The 14,823-nt window shown below is 43.0% G+C and overlaps 1 protein-coding gene across 1 annotated transcript in view; it reads left to right on the top strand.

Annotated features, from left to right (window-relative positions):
• The window catches only part of LOC118387482 (matrix metalloproteinase-17), a 104,383-nt gene extending 96,655 nt beyond the window's left edge, over positions 1-7,728 (top strand). Inside the window, exons 9-10 of the mRNA XM_035775885.1 lie at positions 2,305-2,562; positions 6,059-7,728. Coding sequence (XP_035631778.1) covers positions 2,305-2,562; positions 6,059-6,387 — 587 coding nt within the window. The 3' untranslated portion in view covers positions 6,388-7,728. The remainder of the gene's footprint in view (positions 1-2,304; positions 2,563-6,058) is intronic.
• Positions 7,729-14,823: the final 7,095 nt, after the last annotated feature.

Genomic DNA, 14,823 nt, shown 5'->3' with positions numbered 1-14,823 from the left:
AAAGCAGTAGAATCTGATTTTAAAAACAGATACAAATAAACCTTATGGAACAGCGGGGACTGTGAAGCAACACTAACATAGGCACAGAAACATGCACACACACACATGATAACCGACGCACTATACACACGTACACATGGATTTTATATGGTAGTGGAGTAGGGGCCTGAGAGCACACACTTAGTGTGTTGTGAAATCTGTTATGAATCCATTGTAATGTTTTTAAAATTGAGTAACTGCCTTAATTTTGTCAGACCCCAGGAAGAGTCAGCAGTTAATGGTGATCCATAATAAATACAAATAAATACAAGGAGTTTCTAGAGAACGATGAGCCAAGGAAAGCACCACCGTCAATCCCTCCCTTATCCCGGATGGCCAATTGTGCTCCGTTCTATGGGGCTCCCTATCATGTCCGATCTGCGCCACCCAGGACCCTCAAAACACATTTAATCACTTTCATTTGGTTGAGTTATCAAATTAGTTCTTTTTTTCTTCGGTTTGGTGCTATTTTCACAAGTATGTGGTGAATGCCCCCTATCTTATGTTCAGAACCGTTGATTGGGCATTCATTGGGGTTTCACACATCTTTCACCCCTGAGTCATTCATGCGAGTGTTTTCTGTTAATGAGAACATTTTGTTTAGTCACCAATACATAAGATAATGTTAAGCTCACCATTTAGTAATTTGAACTACCATTAAATCCAATAGCTAAAAATAAAAGATACACATTTCAAAACTGAATAGTAGATTTCCATATAGAATTTGGCTATAACTTGACATACACTATTTTTTTTATCATTTGTAACCAATGGCAGGCTGTGAACATGTGGAGAAATGTCAGGCCCTGTGATAGACTATAGCGCCCTGGTGAGATGGTGTACTTGTACATCAAACAGCCCAACAGAAACAGGAGACAGACTTCTGCTCCGATGAGTGTCGGCTCGCACAAGCCAAGGCTACTTTCATTATTCTTATGCAATACATACGTAGGAAAAACTATTACAAATAGGGGTATTGTAAAGCAGTTGGCAATTTTAAAAACATAGCACAGTGTTGTAGGCCATTTCTTCCCCATGCAACATTGTCAAGATCACCTTTTCTATGTGACAGGTCAACTGATACATAATCGCCTGTCTCTCTGCTTGAAATTCATCTGAGTGGAATACTGTACATGCAAATCAAATATTAATTGTATTAGTCACATGCATACAACAGGTGTACACCTTACAGTGAAATGCTTACTTACAAGCCCCTAACCAACAATGCAGTTTTAAAAAATAAGGATAATAATAAGAAATAAAAATAACAAGTAATTAAAGAGCAGCAGTAAAATAACAATAGCGAGACTATATACAGGGAGGTACCGGTACAGAGTCAATGTGCGGAGGCACCGGTTAGTTGAGATAATATGTACATATAGGTAGAGTTATTCAAGTGACTATGCATAGATGATAACAACAGAGAGTAGCAGCGGTGTAAAAGAGGGAATGAGGGGCAATGCAAATAGTCTGGGTAGCCATTTGATTAGATGTTCAGGAGTCTTGGGGGTAGAAGCTGTTTAGAAGCCTCTTGGACCTAGACTTGGCGCTCCGGTACAGCTTGCCATGTGGTAGCAGAGAGAACAGTCTATGACTAGTGAGACTGGAGTCGTTGACAATTTTTGGGCCTTCTACAACCCAGGTAAATCCGTGCATTGTATAATACACTATAATTCCAAATGGTAGCACATGGTGGCTATTTCCACTTTGTCCTACTGAAGCACCCTGGCTGATGGCATCGAATGGTTTTACCTTCCAACACAAATTCATGTCAAATTGATAAATTTATGAGGTGAAAATATATAATTTTACAGTGTTCAGTAGAATCAAACTATATACGTTAACTAGGCAATACATCATTGTGGTTCAGTAGTTATCAGTTTTGAGCAGTTTAATTACTGTAAGTGATATTGTATTGTTTATTGTATTGTTAACAAATTACAAGAATATCATATCAAAAGTAAGGTAAATATAGCATTTTGAAAAGCAGATACATGTACTTAGAAAGAGTGATTTGGTGCAGTGAACAAGTGGTGCAGTGAACAAGTGACTTTGCGAATGTATTTATTGTATTCAGTCTATTGAAAATGTGCTTCGGGTTTTGAAACATGAGTCATTTTGATGACCTGTTTAGATTTTTGTGATTAGAGTTGTGAAAATGTACCACATACTTCTGAAAATTGCACCAAAGTGATTGAAATCAAATGTAAACAACTTGTCCAGTTAACTCTTGTTGATTGACGTTCCTTTGTCCCGCCTCCTCAGGACTAAAGTATTGGATATTCAAGGACAACAACGTGGAGGAGGGTTATCCTCGGCCAATTAGTGACTTTGGCCTGCCCATGGAGGGCGTGGACGCAGCCTTTGTGTGGCTCCACAACGACAAGACCTACTTCTTCAAGGACAACCACTACTGGCGTTATGATGACCATCTACGGCGTATGGATCTGGGCTACCCCAAAGACAGCACACTGTGGAAGGGGGTCCCGCCCCAACTAGACGACGCCATGCGATGGTCGGATGGTGAGTATTAGAAAAATGCAGACACACACACAGTTCCTCTGCGTCCACATCACCGAGGACTTGACATTAACTAACAACACCACCACTCTTGTCAAGAGTGCGCAACAGCGTCTCTACTTCCTAAGGCGGATGAAGAAATTCGGTCCTGAGTCCTCTCCAAATACTACCGCTGCACCATCGAGAGCGTACTGACTGGTTGGAATTGCTCGGTCCACGACCGCAAGGCACTCCAGCGGGTGGTGAAGACGGCCCAGTACATCACTGGGAACATGCTCCCACCATCGGAACAGTGAGGAAAGGACCCACACACCCCAGTCATGAGCTTATAACTCCCTTACCATCGGGCAGACACTTGAACTGGACTGACCACCTGCACTGATTCTCCGCATCTTAGCACACATACACTCACTCATGCAGACAGACATATACACTCACTGGCCAGTTTATTAGGTACACCCATCTAGGACTGGGTCGGACCTTCCTTTACCTTCAGAACAGCCTGAATTCTTTGAGGCATTCTACCTATAATTTTCCACAAGGATGTTGGTCCATGCTGAAGCGATGGTATCACTCAGTTTCTGCAGATTGGACGGCGGTGCATTCATGCTGTGAACAGCCTGTTCTCTCATCCCAAAAATGCTCAATTAGGTTGATGTCTGAGGACTGCACGGGCCACACAAGTAAGCTGAGCTCGCTGTCATGTTCTAGGCAATATTTTTCCACTCCTGAATTGTCCAGTGTTGGTGACTGCATGCCCACTGGAGATGCTTCTTCTTGTTTTTAGCTGATGAGAGTGGAAACCAGTGTGATCGTCTTCTACAATAGCCCATCCATGACAAGGATCAACGAGTTGTGTGTTCAGAGATGCCGTTCTGCACACCACTGTTGTATTGCACTGTTTATTTGTCTGTTTGTGTCTCACCTTTTCACTTACACCATTCTTGCCATTCTCCTTTAACCTCTCTCATCAACGAGCTGTTTTCAGGCAACAGGACTTCAACTGAATGGATGTTTTTTGTTTCTCACACCATTCTTGGTAAACTGTCGTGAGTAAAAATCCCAGGAGGGCAGACGTTTCTGAGATACTGGCTCCGGCGCGCCTGGCACTGACGATCATACCACGCTCAAAGACGTTTAGGTCATTCGTTTTGCCCATTCTAACGTTCAATCGAACAGTAACTGAATGCCTCTGCCTGTCTGCCTGCTTTATATAGCAAGCCGTGGCCACGTGAATCACTGTCCGCAAGAGCGATCCATTTTCGTGAACAGGGTGCCTAATAAATGGTACCTAATAAATTGGTCGCTGATTTTACATTCATGCTACACTCGTCACAGCTGCTTCTACCAGACTTATTATAGTGCTCAGTTTTTACACTGCCCCAGTTCCCCCCTTCCCCAATACATGTGTAAATATTGGACTATGCATTGTGCCTTCCTGTACTATACTTATGATAAAACAATTATTTCATTCTACTACTTTTCTATTCTTATCTTTTATTATTTATTATTGTCGACAAGGAACCTGCAAGTAAGCATTTCATTGGATGATGTATACCGTACAAATCCCGTATGACTAATAAAACTGCTGAGGGGAGGACGGCTCATAATAATGGCCGGAACGGAGCAAATAGAATGGCATCAAACACATGGAAACCATGGAAACCATGCATTTGATCTATTTGATACCATTCCATTAATTCCACTCCAATCTTTACCACGAGCCTGTCCTCCCCAACAAAGGTGCCACCAACCTCTTGTGACACACACACACACCAACAAGCTAAACATTCACATACTGTATACTCTCACATACACACTCCATATACACACGACACTCACTTCTAAACACTCGCACAATACAAGCTATATACTTACACATACAGTACTGCACTAAAACAAAAATAGCAAGCGTTTGTCAAAAAGAATGCAAAAAGAATGGAGTACCTCACTGTGTTTTATTCATGCTTGCCCTTAGTGTGCTGACAGAAGGTTTAGTTCCATATCCACTATATTAGCCCACACTGGATACTTTTTCTCTCCACTCCCTCCTGCTTATAATATAATAATAATAAATGCTATTTAGCAGACGCTTTTATCCAGAGCGACTTACAGTCATGTGTGCATACATTTTATGTATGGGTGGATTTGAACCTTTTATCCCGGCATTGCAAACGCCATGCTCTACCAACTGAGCTACAAAAGACCAGGGCCCGTAGGGCTCTGCTCTGGTCAGAAGTAATGCATAATGGGGTGTCATTTGGGACAACCATAGTGTTTGGGTGAATGGGGCTGGCTGGTCCAGGAAGGAGAGCGAAAGTAGCTGAGCTGAGTCTGTGTTTTCATTGTTGGGTCGTCATGGCAGCGGGCGCCTGCAGCTGGGATGTGTGTGTGTGTGTGTGTGTGTGTGTGTGTGTGTGTGTGTGTGTGTGTGTGTGTGTGTGTGTGTGTGTGTGTGTGTGTGTGTGTGTGTGTGTGTGTGTGTGTGTGTGTGTGTGTGTGTGTGTGTGTGTGTGTGTGTGTGTGTGTGTGTGTGTGCAAGAGAGCAGGATGGTGCTAGGGCATCATGTCTCGGCTCATGCACAGAATTCCCAGCAGTGAGCTCCTTATTCATGCATATCTCAGAGTCAGACCCTTAATCATGGAGGGCCAGTCTACCTGCAATTAAAGTACACTCACCGCCTTAAACATTGGGAAATATTTACATAAATCATATCACACCAAAGCACACATGCATTATACTCACCTCTCCATCTGTTTCATACAAACTCAAGCCCACACACACACAAGCAAACAATCAAGCCTTCACTGTAGCTTCGTAGTACATACGCATATCAAATAGCTTATCAAAATTCTTCAGTAAAGGCATTACACACACACAAACATGGCACGATCCCAGTCTTCACATGAACGCTACCCTCATTCAGGGTCTGGGCTCTTTACCACTTCCAGCTCCAAGGTCCTGCTCAGAGCTGATTAATGTGTGTGTGTAAGCACAAGCCAAGTATAAAAGCAAGAGTCCCCACACAGCCGAAGCTACCAGAGTGGAAGCACAAACTCATACACACACACAGACCTGTGGGCCTGGGAACTGGAAGCAGGTCAGAGAGCTCTCTCTCCAGGCCTATTCCATCACCTCAGGAAGAGAGAGAGCTGTGGCGACAGGGATGGAGAGAGAGGGAGAGATAGTGCTAGGGAGAATGAGAGCGAGGGAGGGAGGGAGAGTGAGGGAGAGAAAGCGGCTGGGAAGGAGGAGACAGATAGACAGGAAGGGATGGCGAGAGGGGGAAAGACAGAGATAAGGGAGGGAAAAAATGACATGCGAGAGAGGGAGAGTTTATTTTGTGTAAAAAACGAACTGGTGGATAGAGAGAGCAGCCTGATAGGAAAACAGTGTGACAGAATCAAGCGACATTGATGTATTACCATAGCAATAGCAATCATCATCACAGTCCCCTTGCAATCCTCATGCAGCCTCTGTCTTCTTCCTCTCCTTCAGATTCCTCATACTTCTTCAAGGGGAAGGAGTACTGGCGCGTAGTTGGCAGTGATATGGAGGTGGAGGCTGGGTACCCACGGCCCATAGGAAAGGATTGGCTGGTGTGCACAGAGATGCAGTCGGACTCCCCCGCCACAGAGGCCAATAACACAGCTAACACGCGGCTACATGGGCAGCACCACACCGACCATGCCGAAAATGGCTACGAGGTATGCTCCTGCACTTCTGACTCTGCTTTACCCCTGGGAGCCCGGCCCTCGCCCTCCCCCCTCTGGCTGCTCACCCCTCTCTTGACTCTCTCAGTGGTACAATCCTGCGTCCCTCTATGATGTAAGTAGAGGTGAGCAGCCTCACTCTATGACATGAAGTACAGCAGCCAATCTGATGAGAGTGGGGAAGTGGCTTAAGGGGTACTGTCAGACCAGCCCCACCGTCCGACAAAACGATGACTGGAGGAATTAGCTGTTATTGTTATTATTATCTTAATTGGGATCCTCTGTGTTTATTTGTTTTTTTTGTGTTTTTGTTATTTATTATATTCAATGGATCAACTTGCTTTTAAACTATTTATGTTAAAATTATGATATTGGATTGAATTAGAAATGTGATAACATGACAAATGGAAATAGCTTGTCAATTTGATTATAGTTATGATAAGTTCACAGCAAATTAGTTCCTCTGTGACTAAGCAGTCTAGCAAGAGAGTGGTACTCTGGGATGCCGCACGCCCTGTCCCCTTGTTCCTGCAATCACTATAAGTGCTTTAAGAACCCTCGCACATACATAGACCACTCCATGTGCGGTTTCTATGGACTGAGCTAGCTGGGAAATAGCTAGCTGCTCACTCGCTCAAATGGTAATGTCTGGTCTGGCCGGATGGACACTACGCTCTCATTGGACAGCTTGCTCTCTCACTGAGTTTTTAATGTCAAGACTATCTGGATGGAATGGACACTACTTCCTGTAATGACACTGACTGTCCTTCCTTGACTGCACTCATGTGCCCTTTTGTGACCTTTGCACCTGTATCTTTCTTTTTTTTCTCAGCTCAGTAACAGTAGCACCTCTTGCCGTTATCAGAGAGGGTAACCTGTTAGTATTGATTATTAGGACGTATTTTTGTAATAAACACAGAGGGATTGTTGTTGAGCCCTACTCGGGGATGTGCATGATGTGGTTTTCATAATGCCTTGGTCTTGTCTGGTCTGGTCAGTGCTCTGGTCAGTGGTCACCACAGCGATCAGCGGTCAATATTAACCAACAGTCACCCAGGGACACCGTTCTCCTTCTCCAGTGGACATCTCTCCTAACATGAACTTTCTCTAAGGATAGGGGAGATGCCTGGGTACAGGGCAGTGACAGGACATGAATATTCACCAGAGACCTGCCTGCTTAGAGGAGTGCACCCACTCACTACACAACTGGATTTATTAATATTACTACGATATATTTAATTACAGTCTATATATATATATATATTGAATATAAATGGAACTTTTCAGCTCAAATATATCTGTATATATTTGTATATATTTGAAAATATATCTGTGTATATATATATATATACATATATATTTGAGCTGAAAAGTTCAATGGCAGTTGCCCAAAAACAACATGTACATTTTAAGCCATCTTTTCTAAGATTAAATATTTTTGTAGGAAAATAAAGAGGGGGTAATAGAGAGAGTGTGTGCTGGGTTGTGTAATGATTTTGTGTCACAGGGAGCCCAGGTGGAACAGGGAGAGGAGGACACGCAACAGCTGCAGTCACAGGCTGGCAGCTACTTTCTGGTTTGAGTTGTTGGGAGCCATGTTTCGCATGTACAGGCAGGTTATTGTTTCCTCACTCCAAAACCATGCTAATCAAGATGTGCTCTCCTGGTAATAAGACATCTTCTTCTACATGCATTCCTTGTTTCAGATCTGTTTATTCAGGATTATGTGTATACATAATATATTATGCGTATGTATGTTTTGTCATAGGAATCAGTGACTTTTGAGAGGAAGACTGAACAATGTTGACTTAGTAAATAGAGACCATAAAACTCCAGATATTATTGACTCAAGGAAAGAGAAATGTGAGGCAGACAGTCAGGAAGCAGACACTCAGGAAGCAGACACTCAGGAAGCAGACACTCAGGAAGCAGACACTCAGGAAGCAGACACTCAGGAAGCAGACACTCAGGAAGCAGACACTCAGGAAGCAGACAGTCAGGAAGCAGACAGTCAGGAAGCAGACACTCAGGAAGCAGACACGCACACAAACAATGCATGCCGTGAGTATTTTTCAGCATTAAAACCTGTTAGATGTAAAGTCCCCTGTTTTGGGGACCTGCTTGGTTCTGGTACCGGTTCCAACCAACATTTCTGCTTATAAATCTTTATGTGGACATCGTACTTTAGATTGAAAAGGCTTGCATTGAGCGGTAGCCTTAATTCTCAGGGACACGGGAGTATGTCTCTTCTGCCTGTGTGACGCAAGATGTAAAATCTGACACCATGTCCTTCCTACCATTTAATTCGCTCTTCCAACTGTCCATCAACTCCTGGCTGAACCCTATGTTACAGCCACTAACAGTTATGCCTGGCACCCTTACATCATAACACAAAGGAAGAAAGTGGTTTCGTCACTGTAGCACATTCAGAGATCGATTTACAACCAGTAATCTAAAATAATTCATAGATTTTAAACAAAAAAAAAACACTTTCTGTTTGTCATAGACTGACAATATTAATATGAGATGAAAGGCAAATTCCTAGCCAAGCTTGAGCTCTGTGAGACATTCACAGCGATGGAGGCAGACGTTATAATCAAGAGAGACATTTAGAAAATATGCAAATTTTCTCAAACACTAAATATATAACCTGAACAAAAATATAAACGCAACATGCAAGAATTGACCATTTCAAAGACTTTACTTAGCTACAGTTCTTACAAGAAAATCAGTCTATTAAAATAAATTCAATAGGCTATAATCTACGGATTTCACATGACTGGGATTACCGATATGTATCAGTTGGTCACAGATACGTTATAAACAAAAGTATCAGAAAACCCATCAGTATCTGGTGTGACCACCATTTGCCTCGTGTAGCATGGCACATCTTATTCGTATAGAGCTGATCAGGCTGTTGATTGTGGTCTGTGGAATGTTGTCCCACTCCTCTTCAATGGCTGTGCGAAGTTGCTGGATATTGGCGGGAACTGGAACACGCTGTCATACACGCCGATCCAGACCATCCCAAAAATGCTCAATGGGTGACATGTCTGGTGAGTAAGCAGGCCATGGAAGAACTGGGACATTCTTATCTTCCAGGAATTGTGTATAGATCCTTGCGACATGAGGATGGCATTATCATGCTGAAACAAGGTGATGGTGACAGATGAATGGATGACAATAGAGTCCCACAGTGGAGGTTTCATAAAACCCATAAAACCTAGCGGTCAAACAGGGAAATGGTTCCAATCGTTCTTCCACTATTTTAGAAACACTTAAATTAAGGGCTGTGTTTGATCTAGGCTTGTACAATGTACAAATATGTATTTTACATTTATAAGGAAGGTCAAATCTTATAGTTAGTTGTTTTATAAATTGAATATACAATTTATAAATATAATATAGAAGAAATATGTCATTTCAAGCCTGATTCATACAGGTTTGTTGAATAGGAAATACATCATATAAAATATTTCATTTTCTTTTTTTTTGTATCATATTTGTACTGTGTACATGAGCTTGTGTCCTGAAAACTGACCACACCTCAGCAATTTATAACAATTTCTACCAGAAAGGTGAGATTTTTTCATTTCTTGGATTATGTATTACTATTTATTGTTTATGGCCCTCTCATGATAAAGAATTACTTTTGGGGATGACATTAAGATACGTTTAAGAGGTTAAGAAATGAGCAGTCAGAGAAAAGCAGCAGTGGGTGTGGTGTGTGTTTATTGCACTCCAGGGTCTGGATTTATGCTGTTTTGTAGTTACATTTAGTTTTTTTTTAAAGCCACTTAATCCATTTATGCTTAGAGCAGAATTTTTTTCCCCTCCATGCCAAACTAGTGCTAATGAGTGCCCACAGGCCCAGGTAGGGAGATGGGCACGCTGCATTGGGTCTGACTCATTTCATGGGGAACATGAGCAGCACAATGCCACTTCAAAATAAAGGATCCACAGAGGAGGAAGGAATAGGGCTGTTGCGGTGACCATATTACCAGCAGTCATGAGTCATGACCGCGGTAAAATTCCATGTGACCATTGAGTCACTGTAATCTCCTTTTATGCACTCTGGACATACATGCTTTGGTAGTACCCAACTTGCCAACTACCATCAGGTCCTAATGGCCTGGTACTCAGGGCTCTATTGTCCCTCTTACCACTCTGACATCAATGCACATGGAATCAAAAATCACATCAAACACACATCAAAACAGTAGTCCTATAGTACTTTTAAAACTCACCTTTCTAAGGTGATGATTCATTGAAAAACACCCATACACATATTAGAGCTTATTCATAGGCTTATGAGCCAAAGCCCCCCCCCCCCAAAAAAAAAACGCAATTAAAATCATGATTGTGCAATTATACAATAGCCAACATAACATCTCATATTACACATAAGGATTTAGTGAGGTCGGGCACTGATGTTAGGCAATTAGACCTGGCTTGCAGTCAGCGTTCCAATTCATCCCAAAGGTGTTCGATGGGGTTGCAGTCAACGCTTTGTGCAGGGCACCAATCTCAACAAACCATTTCTGTACGGCCCTCGCTTTGTGAACGGGCGCATTGTCATGCTGAAACAGGAAAAGGCCTTCCCCAAACTGTTGCCACAAAGTTGGAAGCACAGAATTGTCTAGAATGTTATTGTATGCTGTAGTGTTAAGATTTTCCTTCACTAGAACTATGAAAATCAGCCCCAGACCATTATTCCTCCACCACACTTTACAATGGGCGCTATGCATTGGGGCAGGTAGCGTTCTCCTGGCCACCGCCAAAGCCAGATTCGTCTGTTGGACGACCAGATGGTGAAGTGTGATTCATCACTTCAAAGAACATGTTTCCACTGCTCCAGAGCGCAATGGAAGCAAGCTTACACCACTCCAGCCAATGCTTGGCATTGTGCATGGTGATCTTAGGCTTGTGTGCGGCTGCTCGGCCATGGAAGCTTAGCTTATTCATTCAAATCAGTCGAGAGGAGATTAAACATTAGCTAATGTTACATGTCAGTTACAGTACTAGCTAAGCACTGCGAATAAACACTAGTTTAGTTTTTTTCTGTTAAGTTAAACAGAAGTTACCTTGCCAGTTACATCAGCCAACTAAAGAGTAGCCAGTCTCTGCTCTGCTTGCTTTTACGACTTGGTGAAAGAGCGCAACACATACACATTGAACTATGCTCAACTCTCCCGTGCTGGTCCAGTCAGCCTTCCAGAATCTTTGCATTCACACAGCCTGTCAGCACGCTCTGTGTTGTCCGCGTGGTCCTAAATCCAGTCGGCTGACCACTCCACACAGCCTACCCAACCGAGTTTGGAACCAGCATGACTCTTCCTGGAGTTGGCCGTCCAGCCAAACTGAGCAATTTCGGGGAGAAGGGCCTTGGTCAGGGAAGTGACCAAGAACCCAATGTTTACTCTGACAGAGCTCCAGAGTTCCTCTGTGGAAATTGGAGAACCTTCCAGAAGGACAACCACCTCGGCAGGAGTCTACCAATTAGACCTTTATGGTAGAGTGACCAGATGGAAGCCACTCCTCAGAAATAGGCAAATGACAGCCCGCTTGGAGTTTGCCAAAAGGTACCTAAAGGACTCTCTGACCATGAGAAATAAGATTCTCTGGTCTGATGAAAGTGAGACTGAACTCTTTGGCCTGAATGCCAAGTGTCACGTCTGGAGTAAACCAGGCACCATCCCTACGGTGAAGCATGGTGGTGGCAGCATAATGCTGTGGGGATGTTTTTCAGCAGCAGGGACTGGGAGACTAGTCAGGATCGAGGGAAAGATGAACGGAGCTGCTCCAGAGCATTTAGGACCTCACACTAGGTGCGAAGGTTCACCTTCCAACAGTACAACAGCCCTAAGCACACAGCCAAGACAACGCAGGCGTGGCTTCATGGCAAGTCTCTGAATCACCTAGAGGGGCCCAGCCAGAGACCGGACTTGAACCCAACCAAACATCTCTGGAGAGAAGAATGGGAGAAACTCCCCAAAAACAGGAGTGCCAAGCTTGTAGTGTCATACCCAAGAGGACTTGAGGCTGTAATCACTGCCAAAGGTGCTTCAACAAAGTACTGAGTAAAGGGTCTGAAAGATTATGTAATTTTATGTAAATGTAAATCTGCTTTTGCCTTGTCATTATGGGGTATTGTGTGTAGATTGATGAGAAAAAAACAACAACAATTTAATCAATTTTAGAATAAGGCTGTAACGTAACAGAATTTGGGTCTGAATACTTTCCGAGTGCACTGTATGTTTTGATTTCTAAGACATTCTAAGGTTTGTATCATTCATAACTAATGTTGACACTTTTACACTCAACATAGCCACTTCAAATTGTGCATTCGCACCTGTAATGGGAAAAATATCCTTTCTATTTTATTCAGCTAAGTTAAATTATATTCTTCTTAGTATAAAATCATATAAAATAATGGCCCAAGACTTATAAGCATATCTTATCTACTAAATGAACAATCCTACAGCCTATGGCATGGAGCATAGCCAGATAACATACAGTAGGCCAACTCATATTCTGTCCTTCTGAAAATGATTTTTTCTCCTATCATAATGTTTCTTTAGACCTGACTAAAATAAATAATGGATTTATTTTGATGGTGTATATTAAACGTATATATTAAACTTTTAAAATGTAGATGTTCCAAATGTAACGGATGTGAAATGGCATATATTATATTATATTATTAAACTTTTTAAAATGTAGAGTTCCAAATGTGGTGCTAGCGCTAAATAGCATTTCAATCGGTTACGTCACTTGCTCTGAGACCTTGAAGTAGTAGTTCCACTTGCTCTGCAAGGGCCGCGGCTTTTGTGGAGCGATGGGTAACGATGCTTCGAGGGTGACTGTTGTCGATGTGTGCAGAGGGTCCGTGGTTCGCGCCCGGGTATGGGCGAGGGGACGGACGTAAAGTTATACTGTTACACAAAGGCACGCGGCAGCCTGGAGATGCTAAATGTATTTATGTTCATTAAAGGTCGAATACCGTGAGACTGGCAGTCTTTTGCATGACAATAACAAGCTGACAAAATGTCATGACCACCACAGCCCTAGGAAGGAACTTCATTATTGCCAATCAGCTGCATTTAAAGCACAAACTTGAAGTCTAGAAGGGTCTTCTTACAGGGCCAAATCTTATCAGGTTCAAAGAGAGGACAAATTCAGGGAAGATCATAGCAAGTTGTTTCAACCAGAAAATGATGATCACAACGGGCCTCATCTCAGTGGTTGGATTTGACCTCTGCACAACCCTGCTACACTACACACAATCCTTATCACCTCCATGCACAGCTTCGCTCTTACCTGCAGGAAACACTGGGATCTAAGCTCAGACACTGGCAGCAGTGCCAGGTGTGCACTGTAGAACAGGTGTGTACTGTAGGTCAGGTTTGCACTGTAGGACTGGTGAGCACTGTAGGACCGATATGACGTGTGTGTAGTGTATGAGGTTGTGTGTGCATGTATGTGTCTAACCTGAGTGTTTGAGCTAACCTCAGTCCTTACTCAGCCAGAAGACCGCAAGACTTTGGACCAAGCTGCAGACGGACCAGGTTTAACCAATACATCACCCCCAGGGGCTCACAATGCCGCCCACATCCAAGACCAGAGAAAACGCTTACAGTGTGCAGCATCTGCTGGTATTGATAGCAATGACAGGAGGTGGTGTTGTAATGCTTACGGCAGGTTACACCACCTGCACTGAGGGGAGATTGTGACATGAAAATACACACCGGATGTGAGAACCGAACAACCACTGAATCTTAGTATTGTCTACATTGTATGCAATGTTATATACATGAGCCATGTGCCACTGCCCGCACTCATGCTGCATTTGTCAGTCTGATTTTAGATGGATATTATGGCCTTGTTCCTCTGCTGATGGTATATTTGACACACAAGCACATCTTCTTTAATAACCCTTTCTGATGTGCCTCCTAAAGGCACTGTACAACAACTACATGTCACACATTCTACACATGACACATTGTTCACCACACTGACTATTGGAACAGTTAAAACCGTACACTGGCTGAAGTGCTCTGGCTCTCTAATCTCAATTTCTCAAGCCACCTGCTCCTCTACACCCAACCTGCCCTTTTTTTAACCTTTATTACACTAGGCAAGTCCGTTAAGATCAAATTCTTATTTTTAATGACACCCTAGGAACAGTGGGTTAACTGCCTTGTCCAGGGGCAGAACAACAGATTTTTACCTTGTCAGTTTAGGGATTTGATGTTGCAACCTTTCGGTTACAAGTCCAACACTCCAACCACTTGGCTACCTGTCACCCCAAGGCAGAGCCTGAAGAGGCTGCAGTGCTGCTGTCTGGGAGTTTATCGGGACAAGAATGGCATTAGCATGTATAGCAGTCGTTTTACGGGCTCCTAACCAATTATGCAAAAAAAGAATTACGCTGATCTTAGCTTTTTTTTGTACATAGTCTTTCCGCCATAATTTCCTATGACCGAAAATAGCTTCTGGACATCAGAATAGGGTTCACTAACCTCAATTTGGATGAAGAATTCTACTTCA

The sequence above is a fragment of the Oncorhynchus keta genome, chromosome 9 (genome assembly GCF_023373465.1).
Source record: "Oncorhynchus keta strain PuntledgeMale-10-30-2019 chromosome 9, Oket_V2, whole genome shotgun sequence".
Classification (NCBI taxonomy): Eukaryota; Metazoa; Chordata; class Actinopteri; order Salmoniformes; family Salmonidae; genus Oncorhynchus; species Oncorhynchus keta.
Note: the sequence above shows the minus strand (reverse complement) of the source record. Positions and strands in the feature narration are given on the sequence as shown.